Source organism: Dipodomys merriami, unplaced genomic scaffold (genome assembly GCF_024711535.1).
Source record: "Dipodomys merriami isolate MVZ:Mamm:240054 unplaced genomic scaffold, mDipMer1.0.p SCAF_12, whole genome shotgun sequence".
In the NCBI taxonomy this organism is placed as follows: domain Eukaryota; kingdom Metazoa; phylum Chordata; class Mammalia; order Rodentia; family Heteromyidae; genus Dipodomys; species Dipodomys merriami.
The window spans coordinates 15,610,845-15,638,813 of record NW_027202493.1 but is presented as its reverse complement, the minus strand read 5'-3'; the positions used below and the strand labels follow the sequence as shown (position 1 = coordinate 15,638,813).

Below are 27,969 nucleotides of genomic sequence, written 5' to 3'. Positions count from 1 at the left end.
ACTTTACAAGTTTGGCTTGGGGGGTAGGAGGGGGGAGATGGGAAAGGATGGGAAGGGGAAACAAAGGAGGAGGCTTAAATGCTTGATAAGAAATGTACTCATTACCTTGCCCATGTAACCCCTCTGTACGGTATTTTCACAATAAAAAATTTAAAAAATATATTGAAATCTGGCAAAAACATGTATCCATTGTATATCCAATTGCCTGTATTCATTGTATATCCAATTGCCCCAATCTTAGTCATGTGCCTGTGCATAGTTTGTTGCAAGTGTATCAAAGACATCCAAATTCCAACTTGGATTCATGTTCCTTGCTGAAACTGGGGATGATTGATACAGAAGTTATTTGTGTAATAACAAATGTCATTAGCTTTAGGGTATGAAGATAATTTCCATGGGAAAGAGGCATAAAATTAAATTCTAAACCAAATAGAGCAATTCTTCGTCATATGTTTGCATCATTATACTTTCTATTTTCAACTTGTCAGTGACTACTGTCAATATAGGTTACTCTCTTCATAGAAGCTACTGAGAAATATTTAGCTTTTGCCCACTAAAAAGAGAATTATTGAAAAGTTAAATCCTAGGTAATAGTAACAGCCACACTAAACAAGTATATTGAGTTGGATGACCATGCAGCTATGATAGAGTGAGACCAAGAGTTGAGAGGATGAGGGGTCAGCTGCACGATGAGTCTTAAAGAGATTCACGGTGTCCAAGTGAATTTCCCTACTGCTGGCTCTGCAACTGCTGTGCTTTCTGAAAGATGATTATGGACAATTCAACTAGCAAGTATCTGAGTCAGCACTTTCTTATTTGTAAAATATCGGGCTAACAAATGAAGATACTCACTAGATTTTCATTGCATTCAGCTCAGGTGACCTGTGTCTGACGTCATGTCTGTCACAGAGAAAATTGTCTATAGTGTTGGAAATATTCAGACTAGGGTAATATTAAAAGACATATAAGAATAAGCACATGTAACATCATCACAATGATTAAAGTAATCAAATGAGATTAATTACATGCTGATATGTTTTTGTTATTGAATGATGACTATCATTTACATTAATCCATGTACCTATCAGTACCTAGGGGTGTTTATTATCTTCATCTGGCAAACTGCCTCAGGTTAAGTGATTGACAGGAGGTGCACACAACTCTCAGTGGCAATTGATAAAGTAGATCTGCTTCTCCTCACCAGTCGATTTCTCTAATTTCTACTTAATTTTTATCTATATCAGGACACACCCATTTATATAACACATCCAGACCCTGAATAAGAATTTTTGTAACAATGAGAGCTTTCAGGATTTGATTTATCTACTAGGTTATTATTTCAAGCAAATTTATTTAATAGGCAGGAAATACAGGTGAAATGATATGATCTCACTTAAATATTATATATCTGATTGTTTTTAAAACTGAATTACTAAAAGCCTTTGGAGTAACCTCTCCATCTTGAAGTAGCTATGTCTATAAAAAGGTTCCCTGTGCCTAACAATGTCAAAGAAAGAGATTAATATAAATGATTGCTGTTATGTATTCTTTGAGAAAACAGATACTCATGTAGATCTTACAGATAGATGTCTAATATACACTTATTTTGGGGCAATACTGGAGTTTAAATCCAGCTCTTTCTAGGCTGCTGCTCTACCACTTGAGCCATAGCTCTGGTCACAGTTTCTGCTGGTTATTTTTAAAGAAGGGCCTTGGCTCTTATCTGGATACCTACTCTAGCAGCAATCTGCCTACTACCGTCTTCCTATTGTTGCTGGGATCACAAGCACTAAGAGGTCCTTCATTCCTTCCATTCTTCCCAATCACAATCTCCCACACAGTGTACGTCACTGTTCCTAGACTCTAATATTCATTTCTACATCATGTCATTAAGTGTTGGCTTCTATGTTAAATGGTTTCAGTATTCTATTTTGTTACACCACAATATCTTATTAAATGGTTTATCATCAAGATGCATTGTATTCATATACTGATATGTTAAATGGTAATTCTTCTGCAACTACATGAAAATATAATTAAAAATAATTTATCATTGAACATTTTGGTTCTCTTTTGAACCTTCATTGTAATATCCTGAATTTCTTTGCAGTGACATTTCATGTGCATAACTCTCTTTCTTTAAAAATAAAGCTTGAGCCAGGCATTGGTGGTTCACGCCTATAATCCTAGCTACTCAGGAGGCTGAGATCTCCTAGGCCTGATGGGGCTGGCTTTGAACCACGATCCTCATATCTCAGCCTCCTGAGTAGCTAGGATTACAGGCGTGAGCCACTGCTATCTGTGAGACTCTTATTTCCAATTAACACCAGAAAACCAGAAGTGGTGCTGTGGCTAAAGTGGTAGAGCGCTTGCGTTGAACTGAAGAGCTCAGAGACATGCCCAGGCCCAAAGTTTAAGCCTCATGACTGACAACACCACCAACAATATAATAATAATACCTGAAATTTAGATTTTTTTTAAAGAAAATATAAACCCTACATAGTTGTCATTTTTAATTGTGCATTCATCATCAGGGAATGAAAATTTTCATATTCCTGGACCGACATAGATCATTGAGTCTGATAAACATGTCTTATAAACATATTACATCATATATTTTTGAAACCTCAGATAGTCTTAAAAGGAAGAAAAAGCATTGAGTACTTCCACCTCTTATTTTATATACCAAGATCATTAAGAGTTCACATAAATGATTTATTAATGTCACCTTGCAAGTGAGACAACAAGTTGACCTGGATCTCGAATCTTCTATTATATCATGTGTTCTCTGTAGTGTTACTCTGTTGGAAATATTGCTGACACTATCATACTTTGCATTGTGTATTGACTGAATAAATATTGCTGCATAATAATTTAACTGAATAGACAAAATTACCTGAGCCTGATTCCTATTTCTTTATTTCACTTTGGCCACAAGAACAACAAAGTTCTTTCTAATTTGAAACAAGCAGGGAAATTTAGGAAGACAGAACACATTATTTTGAAACAATTATCTAAAACAATAGACTATTTCACAAAAAGGATTATATGCTTCTAATTTTAGTGAAAATGTCGTTTGGATAAATTCACAAATTCTTTAAAGTGAGCTTTCTCTAAATTCCCACAAAATGGACTATATTTGCTCCTAGAGGAAAATGCTGGAGGATAGCATTTTTATCTCAACCATCAAAATGGCATATTAACTTTTCTTGTGTACAGGGTATTTCAAAAGATTCAAATACAATTATAATTTAGTATTTCATTGAGGATCTCCTGGTTAGAGAAACTTTATTTTTCAAGGCTATTATACAGGTTTCTTTTATTCCAAGTTACCCAACTATAGTTTTATTCTTTTCTCTCTAATGCATTGTTTTCTTCTTATTGGTTTATAAAAGTTATTTTTTATATTATGGGTGTTATCAGCTTTATGTGCTGCAGACTTTGATTTTTATATTTCAGTTTTTAATGATTCATTTCTCTCATGAAAATGTTTCTAATATTATTTTATATTTCACATTATATGGCTTGTTATCTCACAATCATGGGTCTTAACCAAATTTACATATAGATATTTTGGGAGGACATATCCAGATGATTCTTTTATTATTGATATTCTGTTCCCCTCACTTCTTTCTTTATTGTATATTCAATTTACAAAGGCACTTCATTTGATACTCCTATATATACATACGATATACTTTGATCAACTTATCTTCCTCTATTAATCTTTCTCATCTCCTTTTCACTTTTCATAAGCCTCATCCTCTATTTTCTTACATGCTTATGAAAAGCATTGATTATACAGCTCAGTATTCTAATCTCTAACCCTTTACTCACCCATTAATTTGTAGTAAAATTCTTTTAAAAAAATCAATGAATAATTAAGAAATATACAATAAATTATTACTAACCACAAATACAGTGTAGTCCAATAGATACTCTTCTAGTCTGTTGAAACTTCTACATCCTTTATTATGTTCCCTTATCCCAACTTTCCTCCTGTCCAAGCCATGGGTTAATGGCATTCCTGCTCTGTTTTTTTGTTTTTTTTATATTTCATATATTTATATTTCATATATTTGTGAAATCATATTTTTCTTGGTTCTATTTAACACAATGCATGTATTTCATTCTATCTATGTTGTCAGAAATGGTAGAATTCCTTTTCAACTTAAGGCTTACTATGCCAGTTTCTCTTCAGGATATAAATTGGCATCAAAAAGCAAACAGTCTGAGACAATTTTTAATTAAAAATTAAAAATTCATTTATAAATAAGATCATTTCATAAATCTTGGTAGCTTATCCTCCATTCTCAAATTAACTACACACAGACACACACACACACACACACACACACACACACACACACACACACACAAATGTAACATCAGACCATTAGAAAGAACACTTTGGCAGAACTTAGAATTCAGTTTTAATTCAGGCTTCAAGCAGTTAGACACTAGCAATTGAGCTGCTCCTACAGTTAAGAACACTTTTAAATTAATATATAATGTAATCATATATATGTTTTAGTAAAAACAATAAATGGTTCATCTCATTGTGATTTCACCAATTTAGATTTTAGAGAAATCATTACCTAAATAAAAGGAATAAAAGAGTAATGAAGAACGATTCACCAAGAATAGGAATATATTCACTAATCATTGTAAAGTCAAATGTAGAGATTATAGAAAAAAAGAAAATTTTCTACCCCTTTTATCTGTATGATTTTTCCCTCATCCTCATCTTTATTTAATTTTGACATTGAAAATGCTGCCTAACTTTTCGGTACACTGCAAAACAAAACATTTATCCCTGGAAGGATAAATTCTCACGTTCCATTAACTTTTTGTATCTTAGGCTCTGATAACTTTTTTTAAGTTTGTGTGTGTGTGTGTGTGTGTGTGTGTGTGTGAAAATACCATACAGAGGGGTTACAATTACATGAGCAAGGTAATGAGTACATTTCTTATCAAACATTGTTGCCTACCCCTTTGTTTCCCCTTCCCATCCCTTCCCATCTCCTGCCCCGCCTCCGCCAAAGTTGTAAAGTTCGTTTTCGACATAATGTTTTGCACATCTCATTGTTGCAATGGGTCCATCTGCAGGTAGGCTCTGATAACTTAAGGGGGGAAAAGTCTCCTTCGTATTTATTACACTTACAAGAAACTCCCTCATCACTCTTCAAAATAAGAGTTTTTAATTAGCAATGATCACACCTCAGATGAACCTCAATGGCTACAATACTGCCACTGTGCAAAGCTAACTCTTCAACATAAGAGTCAAAAGTTTTCAGTCATGGCGAATTTTATGGAATATCTAAAAGCTAGCTGTTCTCATCCTGCAAACATCAATACCTACACTTAAAATATAATTTAGGTGTTTATAAACCTGTCTAGACAGAATTACATGTTATTCACTTTTAATTTATCTAACAATTTTTTTCAGTTACTCTACAAATTTTAATTTTTACTTATTTTTAATTTAATATTATTGTAAAGATGATAAATTATTTAACTATAAAATAATTAAAAAAATGTAAACATTATGCTACATTAAACCACCATTTACAATATTAACAAGCATTATTTTATTCACTATATTTAAATGTACATATTGTAATAACAATTTGTATCTCAGCCTTTCTTGCTTTCTTTGATCTCTTCTCCAGCAATTTCTGTTTTTATTTTCTTTAGCTTGTTTTGGGGGAGAAATTATTTTCATAAATATATGAATTCCAAGGATTAACAATGAGCAACCAGGTTTAATAACTACAGGATATATTTAGGGTATAAAGAAAATTACAACATTATGATAGTTACAGTTAATTTAACAGTTTGTTTTTCATTTTGCTTCATTTTGTTTTCTTGTTAGGAATTTGTAAAATGTACTATTCTAGCTGATCTGGCTTTACATATAAAAATCTACCCAGGGGACTGGGAAGGTGGTGGCTCAGTGGTAGAGCGGTTGCCTTGAATGCCTGAGGCCCTGGATTTGATTCCTCAGCACCACATAAGCAAAAAGAAAAAAGCCGGAAGTGGCGCTGTGGCTCAAATGGTAGAGTGCTAGCCTTGAACTGAAGAGCTGAGGGGCAGCACCCAGGTCCAGAGTTCAGGCCCCACAACCGGATCCAAAAAAAAAAAAAAAATCTACCCAGTTTTAAAAAATTTTTTTTAAAAAACCCTTTTCAAAGTTCCAGTAAAGCATTTTTTTCTGTTTGAAAGGCAAAATTATATGATTGAAATCTAGTCCCTTGGACCTCTGAAAGGTGCTTATCTCATGTTTCCTGAATATAAAAATAATCAACACACAATTTTTTAAGAATGTATTAAATTATAGTAACTTTTAATTTATCTGGTATGTCCCTTAGCTCCAAAATAATTAAATAAATTTGAACATTATACTACATTAAAAAGCTATTTATACTATTAAACATTATTATATACAATATACTTAAATGTGCATGTCATAATAACTATTTGTAATATGACAATTTTAGATTATTCATGTCCATAGTTTCCATGTTTTATGTAGTTCATCATGTAAGGATTATGACAACTTGTTTTTACTAGAAAACTAGATCTGTACTCTTTGTGCCAAAAATAACATTAACCAATTGTTACTATTGTTACTATTAACCAATTGTTACTATTATCAGATAACCTATTCTTGGCTAATTCTGAATATACTGAATTCAATTTAAATTTATTTGAATAATTAATTATTAGTATACAACTCCTTAAAAATTGCAAAAATATAGTTACATCTGAAATATTAATATTGATTTGAAATTCAGAATTGACTCATTTTGTTTTCAATTTTCCAACCTATCACACCTATAGTTTGACAGTCATGAAAATTCTCAATTCATGGGATATTTCTCTCACACTTTTGGTATTTTCTGTTCTTCCAGTACATATATAATTCAGGTGAGCTTTTATCTCCCCTTACTGATATCTTTTTGGATTATCTTTGATAGTTATTAAGTTTTGCAAAACTGATCGCAACAAGGAAAATTAGTTTATCCATTGTCTAGAAACATATGTATTCAAATTGCCTATTTATGATATATTCAGTTTTCAGGTTAGCCACATAGGTAGTGTGACTTTTTAATATCATAAATAATTTTGTACATTGAAACATAAGAACTGAGACCTCTACAATATTTTAATCCTCACCAAAATATTAAATCTTTGATGGCATTCCATATTTGGTCTCAACCACCCATTATGAGCAAAGCTACGATGTGTGCCAATCTGTGCTTGAAAATAAATATTGTCATTGTTCATTAATTACATTTCTTCCCCATTGTTGAAGAAATTTTCATAACCAAATTAATTTTGAACTTTGCACATGGGTAACTAGCTTATCATGAAGTTTTATTTTCTTTTAAAATGTCAAAGTCTCTATCCTTAAGATATGCAAATATATGCCTTAATACATTCCTTCAAAAGCCACCCCAAGAAAAACACAGAACTCCAATTTTACCAGAAAGTATTATTTTATTTTCAAAGACCTGTATCAAGGAAAATACAGATATAAAATATCTCATAAAATATCAAAAGAGGAAACCTTTTAAAAATAATTCCTTTGCATTTGAGTAAACAATTAAAGAAATTAGCAGTGTTTGCCTCATGTAGCCCTTCAAGTGATAAAAGAGTCTCATTAAATCCAATGAAAGGTCAAAAAATGCCAATAGCTTTTTGCTTATAAAGTAAAATCTGTATTCCTAAGAATTTACTATAGCAGAAACTTTTAAGATTTTTTCCCATTGAACTATAATGTAGATGAAATTATGGTACACTACTTGGCAATACTTAATCCTCTTTTTTAAGATCAAGGACTGAATTGCTGTTATTTAATGGAATCCTTGGATAGTTCTAATACTTTTCTCTCCCTGCCAATTATCATTAAGAAAGTTGAAGTGTTATCCCTAATTCCCTGCTAACAATTTCATCATAGCCTACTGAAAACTGTTATTATCTTTTAAAAAGAATCTTCTTATTTGGCTTTTGGAGAGGAAAAATAGTTTATTTTTCCCAGGAGTCTGGAAAATGAAATGGAGTGGAAGGTGAGATCAGGAGTCATTCAGCTCTCTGAGAAAGACATTGCAGTACAACACCTCTTCAGGCAACTATGACCCCATATGATTTCAACAATCATGAAATGAATTAAAATAGTTCATAACTTTAGATAGCACCTTGCCTCTAGAGAGGTCAAAGGAACCTGACATGTCCTCTGAAATTGGATGATCACTCTAAAGCTGTCTGTGAAAGAACTGTTAAACTGTCTCTGATACCTGTCACTAAATAACTGATTATAAGCTGTATTGGAGCTTGTGCTCCACATTTCATTCATGTCCTGCAATGTACAGAGAGGCAAAACTGAGTTTCTCAAGTATTGCAACCTATCTGTCTCTGGGATCCATTACACCAGAAGATAAGGCAGAGAAGGAAATGGGTTCTTTCTTCCAGAAGGTAGAAATGATCAGTTTGAAGTAATATTATCTTACTAAGATTTAACATTGTGATGCTTAGATTGACCCTTTTTGACTACCCACTACTTGATATTGTTTGTGCAATATTTCTCTTTCATTTTCTCTAGCTTTGTGTGCATTCTTCCTATTTGGGGAAGAATATTTGGTGAATAACTATAGATATGAAAGCCAGTAGGCCTGTAGACTTGCTCGCTCTAACTACCATATTCATGCTGCCCTCAGGCACCGAAGGAGCAGTATTTGGACATTCAGTGGAGACACCTCACATCAGGGCAGAACCATCTCGAGACCTCAGGTAGGTGTTGTTATACCTGTATAATCATGTATAATAATTTCCATCACTGTTGCCCATAAATCATGTATAAAGAACTAAATATTTACAGTTATCTGCATTGGAATTGACTTTCGTGCATCTATGTTACTCAGATATTTGACTGAGAGAAAGAAGATAACTTATTCTCGAAAATTTCTTAGTTTATCTTAGCATGTCAATAAGGAACATGAAAATAAATATTGTAAATAATACTGCAATGAACATAGTTGTACTGGTAGCTTTAGTGTGGCCTAGTTTGAGATCATTTGGATAAATTCTCAGCAGTGGGATTGCTGGGTCATAGAGGAGCTCTATGTGGAGTCTTTTGAGGAACCTCCATACTGCTTTTTAGAGTGGTTGAACCAGCTTACCCATCAACAATGTAGTAGTGTGCCCTTTTGGCCAGCATCTGTTATTTTTTGTTTTCTTGATAATGGCCATTCTAACTGGGGTGAGGTAGAATCTCAATGTAGTTTTGTTCTGCATTTCTTTTATGGCCAGCCATGCTGAGCATTTCTTCATGTGTCCATTGACCATTCTTATTTCCTCTCCAGAAAAGTCTCTTTTTAATTCTTTAGACCCCTTATTAATGGGGTGTCTGTTACTCTGGGAATTTGTATTGGGGAGTTAATATTTTGATCTTTAGGTATATTTTTGATATAAGACCCTTGCCTGTTGTATAGCTAGTGAAGATCTTCTCCCAATCTGTGGGCTTTCTATTTATCTTGCTCACTATGTCCTTTGCCATGCAGAAGCTCTGCAGTTTAATGTGACCCATTTAACCAGACTTTCTTTGATTTGTTGTGTTTCTGGATCTTTATTAAGGAAGGTTCTACCTGTGCCGAGGATCCCTAGCGTATCTCCTATCCCTTCCTGTAATATTTTCAGGGTCTTTGCTTTACCTCAAGGTCTTTGATCCATTTGGAGTTGATTTTGGTGCAGGGTGATATATAAGGATCTAACTTCAATTTCCTACATGTGTGTAACCAATTCTGCCAGCACCATTTGTTGAAGAGACTTTTTTCTCCATCTGATAATTTTGGCTCCCTTATGGAAGATTAGGTGGCCATAAGTCTGTCTGGGTCTTCAATTCTATTCCATTGGTCCTCTTGCCTGTTCACGTGCCAGTATCAAACTCTCTTATATATATATATATATAACTACAGCTTTATAGTAGAGTTTGAAGTTTGATATTAATATTCCTCCAGCACTATTCTCCCTGTTTTTCTATTCGGGGTCTTCTATTGTTCCATATGAATTTTTGGATTGCTTCTATTTCATTAAATAATGTTGTTGGGATATTGATAGGTATTGCAGTGAATTTGCAGATAGCTTTGGGCAGTATTGCCATTTTCCAGCATTATTTACCATAGCTAAGATATGGAGTCAACCAGATGAATGGAATCAAGAAAATGCGGTACATTTACACAATAGAATTTTATGCTTCTATCAGAAAGAACAACATCGTTCCTTTCATAAAGAAATGGAAAGGGCTGGGAAGGTGGCTTAGTGGTAGAGAGCTTGCCTTGCATGCCTGAGGCCCTGGGTTCGATTCCTCCGCACCACATAAGCAAAAAAAGAAAAAAGCCGGAAGTGGCGCTGTGGCTCAAGTGGTAGAGCACTAGCCTTGAGCTGAAGAGCTGAGGGACAGCACCCAAGCCCAGAGTTCAGGACCCACAACCGGAACCCCCCCCCCAAAAAAAAAATGAAAGACTTAAGGAAAAAAAAATCATATTAGATGAAGTAAGCCAGACCCAAAGAAACATAGGCTCTAAGGTTTTCCTCATTTGTAATAATTAGTATAACCCTAAGTTAGTCCTGACAGAGAATCATAATAGCTCAATAATTATGAACATATGACTGTACAAAATGATGTTAACTGAATTGAATTTCAAGACATGGAAACAGTAGGCCTTTTTTTTTAGTTGTCAACCTTGATGTTGCCAATATACTGTATCTAATTATTTTTTCTTATATTATTTCATTTTTATTTTTCCATTGGTTTATCTCTGGAAATCTCTGCCTTTGATTCTGGTTCCCTCCATCTTAAATATGCATTTATCTGATTGGGGAAAGGGAAGGGAAATAACAAAATGCTGAAAGAAGTACAAAAGATAACCCAATGCAACAAGGATACTTGTAAGAAACTATGTCAGAAATGAACTTTACAACTTTGTTGGGGGGAAAGGGGGGAGGGAAGGGACAGTGGAAGAACAATGAAGTGGGTAACAATGTTCAGTGAGAAATGTACTTTATTCATGTAAATGAAACCCCTCTGTACAGCATCTTTACAATAACAATTTAAACATGAATTAAAAATGAATAAATATGGCAGCTAGGAGTCATGAAGAAGAGCAAAGAAAAGGAGTTGTTGAGTAAATTTACAGGAAGAATGATAAAAATAAAGAAGCTGAGCCAGGCACTCAGCCTATTCAGGCTTATGCCCATAATCCTAACAATGCTTGAGAAGCTGAGATCTGAGAATCACCATTTGAAGCAAGTCAAGTCAAAAAGTCCCCATGAGACTCTTAACTCCAATTAACCACTCAAAATCTAAAGTAGAACTGTAGCTCAATTGGTAGAGTGAGAGCCTTGAGCACAAGTAGGCTCAGGACAGCACCCAGACCCTGAGTTCAAGCCTGAGGACTGAAAAAAAAATAGAGATGAGGGATCATCTGACATACACCCTTACATACATGATGTACACGGGCATGAAGGAGGGGAGAAAAATAGGAAGAAGTTCACATGACCAAGAAGTGTTATATTCAGGGAAATTCAGAAGCAAACAAAATAGTAATGAGAAAATGGCAGAACTTCATTGTCCTATAATTGGCATTTCAGTTTTATGGTAAAAATGAAATAAGATTATTTGTTTTTGCTCTATTTCAAAGAAGAAAAGATGTGTGTGTGTGTGTGTGTGTGTGTGTGTGTGTGTGTGTGTGTGTGTGTGCATTCTTCCTAACTAGAAAATTGAAAATTGTGAGGTATCCATATGATTGGGCAATACACCCAAAATAATCATGACAACTGTTATTTTAATATTTTAATAAGTTAATTTTAATTATATTTAAGTACTGTACAAATTGTTTTTAATTGAACATAATAGTTTATGAGTATAATGCATTTTGATCAATGTCAACCTTTTATTACTCTCTTCCATGTCATCCAACTAAAACTTTTCAATTTAAATTTTGTCTGCTCCATAAATACTTTTAATTCAATAAATAAAGATTTGAAAATCAAAGTAATATACTTAATTCATTTTAATGGATAATTTATACTATGATGTGTATTAATTGTAATATATTTAAAAGATAATAATGATACTAAAAATTGTCACATGTTAAAGATCATTATTAAGTTAGGTAACAGAGTCTGTCTCTGAAAACAGAAATTATGTATCTTTCTTAATTTATTTCTCCCTATTATAATAGACTAATACTAAAATGCTAAATTTTCCAAATGCTAAATTTCCAAAATGCTAAAATTTCCAAAAATGACTTCTTTTCTTATTGAATAGTCAGAAAAAATGCTCAAATGAAAACTAAACAAAATTTATAAATTTTAATGAAGGAAAAGCATATTTTTACAATAATAAGATCCACAGTTCTTTATAGTTTCATGCTAAGATTTTTAAAAATATCTCTCAGTTTCTGAGTAGTTGAGAAAGATAGATTCAGTAAGCCAGGGAAAAATTCCAGGAATTTATGACCCTTTCCATTAAATCTGTGTATTTCTAATAAGGGCAAATAATGGTTATTTTATAGAATCACAATAGATATCAATAATTATCTTTAGCTATTAAGGTTTGAGGAAGAAGATATGAAAACACTGTCTTATAATGTTCTATAGTCTTGATTTTTGACCCTTTACAAGTCAGCATCTTCTGTGCATACATTTTATCTTTCTCTATCTAACAAGATTTTATATGCTATTAAAATTGTCCCTTGCTCATCCTTAGTACCTTGAGAGCCAACAACAATGTATCTCTTATATAACAGTGTGAAAAACTTGCTTAACATGAATCCCTGTAACGAAGCAAAATTACATAATGATAGTAACTATATGAATGCAATGTAATGAGTGGGTCAGCTTTAAGTAATATGGATAACACCAATGCAATTTCAAGGTTGTTTTAATGTAGATACCAGACACAGTAAGAAAATATTCTCACTCATATGAAGGCTATAAAGCTCATAAATGTTGAGTGTAGAATGGTATCACAGAGGCTGGGGAGAGGGCTGAGAAGTGGGGTCAGTGAATTCAGGAGAAATTGCACACGTGAGGATTAGTTATGAGTAATATTATGAGAAAAGTTTAGTATGCTACAGTAAAAATATGAAAGTTAGGAGAAAAGAATTTAAGTATTTTTACCAGAGATTCTTGGACTTGTTTTTGAGCTTCTATTCCATTTGTCTATGTCAATTTTTGTCTCAGTTCCAAACTGTTTTTCTTTTTCCTTTTTGTAATTTACTTTTATTGTAAAGGTGACAGACAAAGAAGTTACCATTACATAGGTTAGGTAATGAGTAATTTCTTTTTTTTAACAGTATCACTACTTCCTGTTTTTTCTCTCAATTTTTGATAAGGTTTAATTTGAAATCATGGCATTGTGATTTCCTCATCATTGCTATTTCTGCTCAGGATTATGTTAGCTATTCTGGGCCCTTTATGTATTAATTTTAGACTTGACTTTTCCTGTAACTGTGAAGAATGTCATTGGAATTTTGAGATGGATTGAATTAAATCTGCATCTCATTAAATCTGATCAAGTTTATAAACATTTTAACAAAATTGATTCTATCCAGTTTAGAACATGGAGATATTTCCATCTTCTTGTATCTTACTCAGCTGATTTCTTTACTGCTTTATAGTTTTCATGGTTAGATACAATTTACCTCCTTGGTTGAGTTTATTTCATATATCCCTTTTTTATTCTGCGATTTTGCTAAAACTGTGGATCAGACCCCAGTGGTTTGATGGAATCTTTAGTGTCTATTACATATAAAATCATATCATCTGCAAATAGATCATTTGGTTTCCTTCTTTGTTAATTATATGTACTGTTGTTCTAGATAAGTATTCAAAAACTATACTGGATAATAGTGTGGAGAAGGTAATCTTTGTCCTACTCCTTATATTAGAGGGAATGATCTCAGGTTTTCCTATTTAGTATTATGCTGGTCATGAGATTACATTCTATAGTCTTTATTGTGTTAAGGGACATCCTTACATACCTAGTTTCATCAGTGCTTTTATCATAGAGGGTTTTGTTTTTATTTTGGTTACATACTTTTCCAGAATCTATTGAGATGATCATTAATATTTGATGCAATAGATCAAGGAACACTGGTGTTAGTTTTTGTAAAAGATCCTGATAGAATGACATCAGTTATTTGCTATAGAAGAGTGTTAGAGTGGGTACTATTCCTCAGTATTTTTACTACATATTCACCTCATCAATGGTAACCTTGAAAGACAGTTTTAATTTTGGAAACATTTAAATTTTCTTGGAAAATATTTCCTACTCCTCTGTTGTGGCCATAGATCATTTGACTACCATCAACTCAAAGATGATCTTCCCCTTATAACATTTTTTGTTTTCATTATTTTTACCCCTTCTCCTCCATCTTAGGGCTTGAACTCAGGGCATGGGTACTGCCCCAGATCATTTTTCCTTGAAGTTAGAACTCTACCACTTGAGCCACAGCTACAATTCCAGCTTTTTTTGTATGAGTTCCGGACTTTCCTGCCTGGGCTGGCTTTGACCTGCAATCCTCAGATCTCAGCCTCCTGAGTAGCTAAGATTATACAAATGAGCGCCTGTCACTGAACTCTATAACCTGTCATATTTTTCACTTTAGGGTAGAGTGTCATGTAAATTGGAGTTCATTTTATTATATACTGGATCTGTTTTTCCAACACTATTTGTAGAAAAAAAAGACTTTGCTCTTCTCACTAGATAACATTATTACCTTTGACAAAATTTGGATGAACATATAAGTGAAAGACTATGAGATTTGTCCTTATTCAATTGATTTGTTGTTTTTGATTACTATAGTTCTGTTTTTAGTTCTTTAATAGTAAATATTCTTTTCAAGATTGCTTTCAAGATTCTGAGATATTGGGTAAACAACAACCTAATTCCCCCAACCACCCTAATGTTACAGAAATTGTAAATAAATAAATCATTCGAATCCCCAATTCCTATTATTAGCATAAACATTTTTAACTCATATGAAGTTTTAAAAATAGACATATTGGGCTGGGAAGGTGGCTCAGTGGTAGAGCGCTTGCCTTGCAAGCCTGAGGCCCTGGGTTCGATTCCTCAGCACCATATAAGCAAAAAGAAAAAAGCCGGAAGTGGCGCTGTGGCTCAAGTGGTAGAGCGCTAGCCTTGAGCTGAAGAGCTGAGGGACAGCGCCCAGGCCCAGAGTTCAGGCCCCACGACTGGACAAAAAAAAATAAAAAAAAATAAAAATAAAAATAGACATATTTCCAGTGTTGAAATTACCTTGTATTACATAATTGTAATCATATGGTTAACTCACTAGTAAAGAAAGACAAGTCCTCATAATATTTTATTGTGATTATTGTGGTATCATTTATTAGGAAACTAGCTCTAGAGTTTAACTGGCCTTATAATTTAAAGTAGAATTCATATGTAGTTTCTTATTCAAAGTCCTACTTTTAATTCTTTCATTAGATTGGCATGCATAACTATTGCCCATGTTAATTAAGTTTCAGTTTCCCAGGATGCTGCTTGGGTCTAATTTGCATGACTGTACAGTGTGCAGTGAAACTTTCAATATAGCAAGAATGCTTTTCTATTATTTTGAAATTTATAAAAGAGCTTCTAAAACTACAGTTTCTAAAAAGACCTAGGCAAATACTATTTATAAAAGTCAATGAAACATATATGTACTTAATCATGAACTCAGTTTGATAAGTTGATGTTTCATAATATGTGATGTTTACCATTATGTCAGATATTAAAATTTTTAAGCTATCTGTTCTATATTGTTCTTTGGATACAGTATGGCAAAACTATAAATAAAACTATACTGCAATGGAAAAATTTCTGTCTTATTGTCAAAATGTATTGCATTTAATCCTCTTGGCATTTTGATGGATGTGCAGGGCACATGTGAAGACACATGTGTGCATGTGTGTGAAAGAGAGAGAAATAATATATTTTCAATGTTACAAATACTTGTAATCAGTCAGATATATTGCATCTGCTAATAGTCTCTATGAAAATTTGATATTCACATTCTACATGTCAGTTTGAATTTTTTTTGGTCTCTTCATAGATTGCCTCCCTGTTATAATTTCGTCCCATAAAAATTAGTTTCTTTGCTGTGCTAGTCAGGAAATCTTATTAAATCATTCATAAGCTTGATTTAATATTCCTGTTTATGAGAAAAGCTTGATGACTGCAATGTATTCATTTGAAAATAGAATTAAATCCAATTATTTTAACAAATGTTTATTGCCTACTTTTCAACTGAACAGTCTGTAATTAATTAAAAATTCTTCTTATATATTACTTGTATGAATACTCTGCATACTTAGCAGAAGACAATGCTATATTTAATTACATCCCATTATTTCCTAATATGTATTACATTTATTTTTATCAAGACTAGCAGAATATACAATTGAAATGTATTTAATCCAGGGCTCAATTACTCTAGCACTTGAGGAATTTAGCAATATGTAAAACTGTCACAACTTTTCTAAGAATTTTACATCCCATCTCAGCCATAAATAGGTTTAGAAATCTTATGTCTTAAGCCAAATAACTAATTGCAAAGGAATGAAAATATTCTTACAAATTCTAGTTTAGATTTGTTCTTCACCGTGCTGAATATCAGAAGCTTACCTAATCAACTTATTGTCATTGGTTTTTTCCTTGTGCTGAGTTGCTGAGTGGTTGTACCAAAGGTTTTATACCATGGCAAAACATTTGAGGGTGGTATTTGTTCATTGGAAGCCTCCTATTTCCAAACTGGCATCTGCTATAAGGTTCATTCACCAAAGCTGGCCAGTCTTACCTTTTTGGATAGCTTTCACCCTCAGTTATTCTGAGTCATTCCAGAGTTATTCCTGAGTTAGTCAAACCCACCCCCAAACTCCAACACTTAAGGAGTAAACATCCCACTATTTAAGGTTTGACCTAAGAACACAAATAAAGTATATGCAATTTTGTTGAGTTTTCTCCTCTCAAGAAAACAGTGCCTTTACAGGTTGAAATAAAGGTACTCACTCATCTCAAATTCCTTCTGATGTTTTTGATAATATTAATAAATATTCTAGATATATCAAAATAATTAAGGCTTCTCAGGATGTCCATAAGTTTAAGAAACTCGAAAGATTTACCTCCATTTCCCATCATCCACCAATTATTGCAAAAGGAACCATCAAATGAATAGGAAAACAGTGTCCTAAAATATGAATCACAGGCCAGGTGCCCATGGCTCAGGCCTGTAATCCAAGCTACTCAAAAGGCTGAGATGTGAGGATGGTGGTTCAGGATAATCCCTGAGACTTAGTTCCAATTAACCACCAGAAAACTGGAAGTAGCTCTGTGGCTCCAGCGGTAGAACACTTGCCTTGAACTAAAGAGCTGAGGGACAGCACCTCAGCCCAGAGTTCCAATCCATAACAAAAAACAAAACAAAACAAAAATTATGAATCACAAATGGAATAGTACTGGCCACAAATACCAAGAGGTATGCATTTGTGTATTAAGAAAATGTTTTATAACATTTCTGATGTGTTTAATCATTTTAATTTTAACATCCCCATTTTTTAAGTTTGGGTGTGATGTGCAATTATTAACAGCATTTTTTTCATACTAAGTTTTAGGATTATGAGTGATTTTATTGTAAAGTTTTGAAGTGTTGCAGAGAATGTGTTTAAAAACAAAGATATATCTGAAAAATAGATAGTTTAGAACCCTGTCCACTTAAAAGACAATATGAGATGAAGTATCAAAGTCACTTTAGTATGTGAAAACTAAACAATTTGCATACTGAGTTTACGTTCTGAAGGAAAGATTCTCCCATTCCACACCACTTTCACAATTTATCTGCTTTAGAGATACATGAATTTCAGAGTTGTATTTTATGTAGTTGTGTCTGTAAAACAACTCTGGATATATTGCTTCAAAAGAAACTAATTGTTGTGTTTAGGGCTTGAGAAGGTTAGTCATAATGTCATATCCTCAAAAGGAAAACAAGATTTGGTCACCATGATAGTGTTATCTAAGGAGACCAACTGGTGTATGCTGCATCTCATACCAGTACTTTGTATTATTGTATTTCAGTTTCTGCATACTATCCCTCTTTCTATTCTTTGCTTAGATTGACACTGTTCATTCCGTGCCCATTTTACTGAGGCAAGAGAGGACATTCAATATATGAAATGTGATATTTCTTTAATTAAAAATACAGATACTTTGAAATATTGTCAAGTTAAAAAATATTCACTGTGTGTTCTTGAAAACATATAATATTAATGATTTTCATTAAAGTTTTCCTCTTTGCATAGCTAGGGCTCTTTGGTGAAGAATATGTAAATACTGAATTGTACCAATTTATTTATTTCAACTCCATCATTAATATTGATAATGTATAAAAGATTTAAACAAGTAAACTTATCTTGACCTACTTACCATAAGCAATATAAGGAAGACACCATACAAAATTGCTATTATATCATTATATTAATGGAAGTGAATAATTAATATGAACAAATGAGCATTGTAATAAGGAGCCACAAAGTGGACATGGCAATAAAAATCATTCTCAAATGTATTTTGGCTTGAAATTATTGCTAGGTATGGAAAGGATTTTTTTTGGGGGGGGGTCCGGTTGTGGGGCCTGAACTCTGGGCCTGGGCGCTGTCCCTCAGCTCTTCAGCTCAAGGCTAGTGCTCTACCACTTGAGCCACAGCGCCACTTCCGGCTTTTTTCTTTTTGCTTATGTGGTGCTGAGGAATCGAACCCAGGGCCTCGAGCATGCAAGGCAAGTGCTCTACCACTGAGCCACCTTCCCAGCCCTATGGAAAGGATTTTTATATATGCCTTCCTGTTTGGAATTTTAAATGGTTGTTTCTGGTTGACTGATGCTGTGTTTTGGTTCATCATAATTTTTCTCATTTCTGTGAATGATATTTTTATTTTTCCATTAGACTTGAATCACCAACTAGATCCTTGATAATGGAAGCTCCTCGCGGGGTCCAGGTGAGCGCTGCTGCAGGTGACTTCAAGGCTACCTGCAGAAAAGAGCTCCATTTGCAGTCTACAGAAGGAGAGGTGAGTTACTCTTGTCAACATATGTATACGTGTGTGTGTGTGTGTGTGAGTGTGCGTGTGTGTGTGTGTGTGTTTCCGGCCAAACCTAAACTACAGTTTGGTAGAAAATTCAATTATGTAAACATTAATAATTCTTGAATGTGAACTGTAATCAATGTGAGGGTACTCCTTTGAATTAAAAACTGCATATATCTTCTCCTTAAACATATCAACTCATAGGACATTAGATGTGGGCAAATAAAGCTTTTTTGTTTCAAAATGCGCATATAAGTACAATTAACAACAAGGTAACATGAATGAAGGTAGTCTATTTTGTATGGCTTGTTTGGGATCTTCAAACAAGTTGTTAAAGGATGATCGATGGGTATAAATCAGATAAAAACAAAAGTTCAGATGCTTAATTACAAACTGATGATTGTGCATGACAACAAAGTAAATACTGTAGATTTCATAAAGGTAGAAGAAAGGGTTTCAAAGTTTCCAGTATGAATAAAAGCCAGATGTGGTTGCCTAAACTGAATTGCCAGCTATTTTTGTGGCAGAGGTAAGATTGTAATGCAAGCACAGTTAGGGCAAATCTGGAATATCTTAGCCAAATAAGTAATCAAATAAATAAATAAAAATGCTAAATTATACAAGTCTGGGTGTGGATCAAATGTGTGAATGCTTGTCTAGAAAGTTTGAGCCCTAAATTCATACCTTGGTAAAGACCTCCTTTCTCAATTTTTTAAACAATAATTGACATTTGAAGACATAGCTATGTTTAGCTGGACTTGAATGCTATAGAAATTTATATAAATTACATGGTACCATCATAAATAATTGAAATGTCTATATTTTATGTGTCAATTAAAAAATTAATCAAGGGCTAGGAATGTAACTGCTCAGTGTCAAAAAACTTGCCTATCATGTGCAAAAACATGGGTTCAGTCCTCATTAGTGTAAAAAAAGAAAGTTCTTCTAAAAGTACTTTGAATGTTTAATTTATTGTTTCAGTAGGAATGGTATCTATATTAACTAAAAGAAAAAAAAAACCCTATTTTTCTATTTGCCTTATCTGAGAGTATCCTAAAGATACATATGCTAATAGTGTCTTCTATGTTACTTTTTCCATCTTAAGAATCTTCTTTAATCTTTTTGTCTCTTCATCCATTTTTTCCCCTGAATGCCTGCTTTAAATATCTCTTATGTTATGGTTCACTTCTCACCGAAATGAGATAGGCAAACGTTTATTTCATTTACGTATTTGCTGTATATCTTGTAATTGTGTTTCTACAGACTTATTCATTTTTCACGTCTAAAAAATTCCTAGCTATCTCTTCCAATTAATTTAACCCTCCTTCACCCCTTCCATAGTTCTATGGTCTTTTGCTGAAACTCTAAAGAAACGTTATACTTTCTCTTTTGTTTTTTTCTTTTTTTTTTTTCTTTTTATTTTTTGTGAACACACTGTATAGAGGGGTTACAATTACATGGGCAGGTTAATGCGTACATTTCTTAGCAAGCATTGCAGCCTCCTCCTTTGTTTACCCTTCACATCCCTTCCCAGCCTCCCCCCCATTCCCCCACCCAATCCTCCCCGTTTCCCCCCCCCACCCGCCCGCCTCCCCCGCCCCCCCCCTCCCCCCCTCGCACCAGCATTGTAAAGCTCATTTTCGACCTGACAACTTGTACTTCTCATTGTTGCAACAGGGTTTTTTGTTTTTTTCTATTGTTACTGTAGAGTTGATATACAAAAGGTTTACAGTTACATGAAACAGGTAGTGAGTAATGAGTTCAATTCTTTTTGAATATGTCTTGCCTTTCCTTGCTTTCAGTTTTTTTCTCCATTCCCAACCCACAAAATTACAATTTCTTTTCCATACTGTATCTAGTAAGTACCACTGTTGTGTTTGTTCACCCTTGTTCCACCTGTTCTGTGCCCCCTCTTACCCTCCCAAATACAAACAAACTAACAAACAAGACTAAAGGAAAAGGAAATAAATACAGTAACAATGGCAACTAAAGAATGTCTCATTTCCTTTTCTTGATGTTCATTTCATAGAATATTATTTTATATGATCATGTGTACATAGCGATCTATTTTCTTACTGTATCTCAGAGTCTCTCCTTTCCAGGTCCATTGCTCTGTCTCCCTCTGCCTCAGTCTACTTGTATATTCAAGTGCACATTCCCAGGATCCTTGCAGTAATTAATCTTCTATTTAATCTAAGTGATTGACTTTTAATTACAATGATTATGTATTTGTTTGTTTATACAATTCTCATTTGTTCTTTTGCAAACCTGACTGGACATCTTGGTAGTTGTGGGTTTGTTTTTGTTTTTTATAAAATATATTTATTTGTTTTTAATTTTACCTTAATTATTTTAAGTCCGTCTACCTAATTATTACTTTGGGTAGTATTCTTTTAACTACAATCACCAAAATCATTAAAGATGCCAGTTTGTTTGTATCTGTTCTCACTAGTTAGGTTCTTTTGTTCCTCCTTCACATGCTTATCTATGTTTTTTTGTGAGCTCACTAAGGTCAAGTGGAGAATAATAATGGAAGGCTGTCTGAGAGGCTTTTAAGGTATACTTATGTAACAATTAATTACCAAAATCTTACATTTCTTCCATTAACTTGGCTGCTGAGTCAAGATAAATTTTACTTGTTTATTTTGCCTCCATATTATAAACAGACTTACTGGAAAGACCATACTAATGCCTTAGTGGCCAATACAGTGAAATTATTTAGAAAACTTGTCTTATAAAACTTTAACACTACATATTTTACTGTTACAAATTTTTTCCCAATACAGTTGCAGACTGTGATACTTTCAACACAAAAATAAAAATGTGTCTTAAATATCTGTCATGGTGTTAGAGTTGCTTTTTTCATACTAATTATTCCATTCTAGTTATTTATAATGAGTGTTCTATAAAAATATTAGTAGTTATTAACCTCTTTTCTGCTCCGTTTATTAATCTTCTACATGTTCACTTCATAAATGTATTGGAAAAAATATTTAATTCAATTACAGCACATCATTTAATTGCCAATTGATGATAAAGTATAAATAAATGATTGGTATTTTTGTCTGAGGAAGTATGAAATGATATAAAAGAACTCTCCTTGCTACATTGACTGTGTCACAAAAAGTCATATTGATCACTTATCAAATAAGGTTGAAGAATATAAAGTCCTTAGCTTCTGCTTTTTAAGTAGTTCACATAAGAACAGAAATTACCTTCAAGTGTAAAAAATAGGGGGAAATGCAGAATAAACTGTACATATCATAGCAGGAAAGCAGAATAAACCTGACATAGATTGCATACTTTATACAGTCCAAAGTCATTTCAAATAATGCTTCAAAGAATCTCAAACTTAGTTCTGAAGAAGCAAGAATTATTATAATTAGTATATTACAAATTATATAACACATATACATACAATCATACATATACATATCACATATATGTATGTCACATGTCTGCATCAAAATTTCTCAGGAAGAATAGTTACAGGGCTGATTTCAGCAGAATCAAATGATGGATTCTTGGTAGAGAAGAGGTCGAACTCTGACTTAACAGTTTAGCATAATGATTCTAATCACAGGGAAGTGTTTCAAATCAAGTGGATTATGTGGTCTATAAGACAATAGGGAATAGGCATACCACGTTTAGAAATCAGAAAGTAAACAACATCATAGTAACCACCTTAACAGAATGGGAATGTGTGGTCAGGCCTTTCCATGATACAGTAACCTCAGAGACTCTAGAAGGAATCTAGAGAGAACAACAGCCCTTCTAACCTGACAATTCTTGTGTCTATCTTACACAGAGAAAAGAGCATGTTTAACTGTTTTGAAAGGCACCAAACAAATGCATGTTTTGACTGACAAAATCAATTTCATGCCCATGGTTAAGATATAGGTTGTGTCTCATCTGATTATATATGGAATTTAGATATTATCATGTAGTCAAACATGTCTACAATTGTCCTTGAATGAAGGTCTTAAGAGCAGTACTGTGACCACACTGAAACAGCCCCCTACACACCGTTCCAGACCAAGCTACCTACCGCATTCTTGAAGGGCTCCACAGTTGATTCATGATTTCTGAGACTCTCACCTGCAGGTCTTACTTGTCTAAAATACCCATCTCTGTAATTATTTTACATAAGCCACAGCAGTTTAAAGTCAACTGGTTCTAAAAGTACAAGAACTACATAAAATGTGATGTAAAAAGACCCAGAAAGCTGGGTGCCATGGCACACGCCTCTAATCCTAGCTAATCAGGAAGCTGAGATCTGAGGGTCGCAGTTCAAAGCCAACCCCAGGCAGGAAAGCCTTGAGACTCTTAATTCCAATAAACCATACAGAAAACTGGAAGTGCTGCTGTGGCTCAAGTGGTAGAGAGCTAGCCTGGAGCTGAAGAGCTGAGGGACAGCACCCACGCCCAGAGTTCAAACCCCACAACCGACAAAAAACAAACAAACAGAAAACTGTGCCAGGATTTGTAACTCTTCCTTCTCTTTGGAACTTTTCTCATGCATCTCAAAAACATATGATCCCTGTCCCTGAAAATTCAGACTCTAGCATTGGGGATAATTGAAGCAATTCCCCAAATTAAAAGTTTTAACGAAGATAATCAGTCTGAGGGGAGAAACAGATGGACTAGGGAGAATGATGGGAAGGAGGCTCTGAAAAGGAATCATGGGAGACTTCCATGTACACATTTACTTGTAATCTGCTGATACAATCTTTTGAAGTTCAGGAGAAAAATAAGTTAAATCTAAAATTAATTTAAAAAAATTAAAAAGTATGTATTTAGAGAAGTAGGTGTTGAAAACAGATACATCTCATGGAGTTTTCAAATCTGATTATATACAACGATTACTTCTTGCTAGTTGTGTTGATTACTTAATAAAAGTATTAAACTGTGAGTACCAACAACACACACACACACACACACACACACACACACACACACACACACACACACACACACACACACACACACACACACACACACACACACACACACACACCAAGATATATTAAGACAAAACCAGATTGTTTAAGCATGCTTAAGAATTCCGGCTTCGAGACTATCAAAGTCATTAATTTTCCGTGTGCTTCAATGAGTAGGTTGGCCCCCAAAGCGGGTTGTACAATATTCCATTTCAGATTGAGGGCTTTCTATCATAATGCACCATATCTCAAAGGAGAAGACAGCCACAGTGTTTCTTTTACACGGTAGGATTGTAATTTGTTTGTTCAACAAAGCATGGCCTCTAAACCAGCAGAATCACTTGTGGTGTATTCTTTCTTATCAGACCATGCTACCAAAGCTCAGGGGTGATGCAGAACGCTGACAGGAATTAAAATGTAATTTCTTTTCCCTCTAGATATTTCTAAATGCAGATACAATCCGGCTGGGAAATCTACCCATCGGCTCCTTTACATCTTCTTCACCCAGCTTCTCAAATTCTCGACAGACAGTGTACGAACTATGTGTCTGCCCCAATGGCAAACTGTACCTTTCTCCAGCCGGGGTGGGTTCCACTTGTCAGTCCAGCAGTAACATCTGCTTGTGGAGCTGAAGTGACTGATTTCTCCTCACACCAGAATAGCCTTTTGTTCCTGTCCGTCTGCTTCACAGTTCTGCTCGGTTTCCCTTGTGATCAATCCAGAGCTTCTTCAAATGGTCCACAGAGCAAACTTCTTCCAGCTGAGCAAGGATTCACAGACAGCTTTCTATGGGACTCACTGAACTCTTAAGCATGGAGCAAGCGAGTGACGTAGCAGTGAAGATGTTTTCAAGCAAGAAAACTGGATCATAACTTTTGCTCAAAAGGGAGAATAACATAGGTGCCTTTGCTACATGAAGTGAAGCACAGAGTTTTTGATTTTCTTTCTTTCTTCCTTTTTTTTTTTTGGCAGAACCTGGATATGAACTGCACATGTATACATTACATTGATGAAATTCCCAGCACCCAATGGCAAGGTGAAATGGTTAACCCTGAAAAAAAAAAAAAGAACTAATTCTACAGTCTGAAAGCACAATTTTTCCATTCATCTTTTTGGATGTAAACTTTTACCCTCTGAATTTTAAGATTTTGAAGCATTATGTAATGCTTGCTTTACTAAAAAATTAAATTCAATACATGGTTTTTAACAAAACAAAACAAAACAAAACAAGATGGAATCTCTCCCTGGGTTTTATTTCTTTAAAACTGATGTGTTGTTACTCTTTGTCTACTAAGTCAAAAATTTTGTACATTAAGTAATTTTGAAAGCATTCAGCAATATAATCTTTACAGAATGAACAAAATGCCATTATACTGTCATTTATCAGATCTGGATGGCCTTATATAGAATTTACTTGGCTATTGCATGTGGCATATTTGCTTTTATCAAAACATCTAATTAATTGCAATAGAAGATAAGATTAAGAAGGTGGTGGAGACCCATAGATCCTGTCCTTACAAATTCACAAGATATCCTTTTCATCTAGGTTTAAGTAGTAAAATTTTTTTTGCTCCATTCACCCTATACTTGATTTACCAAAAGTTCCAGCATTTTCTAAATGAATAAATAGTGTGATTAGTAATGCTAAGAAGGGATTCATTTTCCACTGGTTTAGCAACTTCAAAAGTTATCTATTTTTTAAAATTGGAGGTTGAGATTTTTAGAGATAAGAAAATGAATTAAAATCTAAACATTAAAATGATAAAATGTTAATTAAAACATTGAGAATATGTGCTTACTCTGCTCAGTTTCATACTTTAGGAAATTAGTTACATTTCTATTCAACCATTAATATTTGTCCCTTTTATTAGACTATTCACATCTCCTGATATCAGAAATTCTTCACTGCATATTGTTTGTAAATTAGCTTCTAATTAATGACTCCAGAATATTGTAGGTTTATTGCAGTATTCCTTAACTCCAATTTTTGAAATCTACAGACCCCAAGACTGTAAAATTATAAAATATTTCCTAACTTTGGAAGATGGCTTGATTAACTTTAAGGTAAGTCTGAATCTTCACATGTCAATCACTCTTCTAAATCTACACACTCTAGAGCAGTTTGTGGAAGTTCCATTTTGGGGGATCTTGAGGGTAATAGTTTTACAGTGCAGATTTCCACTCCTGACAGTAAAATGGGACACGAACTTGTTGAGGTGTTTGTTTAATGAAAGTAGGAAAACTGGATAATGCAAACAGCACAATGGACTATTTGGTCAGAAACATCTTGTTTAGTGAGTCCAGCATTTCTAAAAATTGGAAAGTACTTCATCAGTGAACATATTCTGCTCTCAGCAGAAACATCAGAAATCTAGTTTACTTTTATTATTTTGGAAATAAAACTTTACTTCTTTTTTGGAGTACTTCAGTAAATTACATTAATCAGTAAATTACATTAAAATTAAATTAAGACATATAATTGGGTAAAAAATTATAGGTCAGATTTTACTTAAACTTAAAACACAAGAAATGTCTGGATATGTGTATATTTTTTTCAAAAACTCACAAAACATCACATATGAAATTGTTTAAAAAGGGTGCTAGTAATTGTAATATGTTTAAAATTGTGTTAATTTGCTACCTAATCAATTGGAATAATCAGGTGGAATAACCAATCTGTCAGTAACAGGAAGTAATATTTTAGAGGAGTAATTTGCCCTATCCCTAAAATTTTCTGCTACTCAAGAGGAACTAAGTTAGGAAATCAGACTATCTCCAGACATCAGTTAACAACACCAAAAAAAAAAAAAAAACTTCACAGACTTTAACAAAACTATTGACTCAAATATCCTCCTGATACTTCTTTTGCTTTCACATAGCTTAGTAATTATTATACATAGTAGAAGGAAACACTAAAAATCTAGATTACATAACACATTCAATGAAGATGAGCTGAGTAAAGACAAGAAAGTATGTCAAAACAAATGCCAGTTTCAAGGCTGCCCAATTTTCAGTTCAAAAATATTCTGAGCTGGTGCTAGTGATTCATACTTGCACTTGCAGCTGTTTGAGAGGCTTAGGCAAAGATAATCAGGGTTTGAAGCCAGTCCAGTTGGGATCTCTTCTCAACCAATAGCTACCTGTAGTGACATTCACTTGTCATTTAAGCCATGTAGGAGGCTAAGTTCTAGAGGATCACATTTCCAGACCACTCCAGGCAGAAAGTCTGTGAGATTCCATCTTGATGGAAAAAGCTGATGTGTTTACATGGATCTGTCATGCTGGGTAGGGTAGGAGACAAACAATAAAGGAATACAGGTGGCTTTCCTAGTCAATATTAAATAATTGTTTTGAATTGCTTGACTGTGAGATTTCATCAGAATCTGTGTGTACACCCAACATCCCTTGGTTTGCATTTCTGCTGAAGATTTATTTCATAAAAGATTCATCCTAAAATGTTTTCCTAATAGAATAGCCTTAGATATTTCATTATAGATCTCTGAAGTGGAGCCTGCCTAGGAAGACCACTTAATTCTATGGATATTTTCTTACTATTCTTTACATGACAACATAGATTAAAAACTACATTGTAATTACAAGGGTAAAAATTCAACTGTGAATTGTACTCAGAAAAAATGATTACTTTAAATTGTAAGTGCTGAATCACTATATCAACATCATACGCAGTGTCATATGTGAAGGCAGGCAGGCAGGAGACAGGCAGGCAAGGGAGGGAAAAGGATAAGCCTAGTATTCTTGTCATTCAAATTAGTCACCAAAAAGAAATCCAAAATAAAATAGTCACCAGAAATAGATAAATCATGATGTATTTGAGTACAGTTGTCTAAGGTTTGTTTCTATTTTTTCCCTTAAAAAAAGAGA

General features: G+C 33.8%; 1 protein-coding gene and 1 pseudogene across 1 annotated transcript in view; one reads left to right on the top strand and one right to left on the bottom strand.

Moving 5' to 3' along the window:
- The window catches only part of Sgcz (sarcoglycan zeta), an 874,745-nt gene extending 849,433 nt beyond the window's left edge, over positions 1 to 25,312 (top strand). The window contains exons 6-8 of the mRNA XM_070015959.1: positions 8,721 to 8,793; positions 19,009 to 19,132; positions 24,525 to 25,312. Coding sequence (XP_069872060.1) covers positions 8,721 to 8,793; positions 19,009 to 19,132; positions 24,525 to 24,719 — 392 coding nt within the window. The 3' untranslated portion in view covers positions 24,720 to 25,312. The remainder of the gene's footprint in view (positions 1 to 8,720; positions 8,794 to 19,008; positions 19,133 to 24,524) is intronic.
- On the bottom strand, positions 5,185 to 5,265 carry LOC138823470 (U4 spliceosomal RNA; annotated as a pseudogene).
- Positions 25,313 to 27,969: the final 2,657 nt, after the last annotated feature.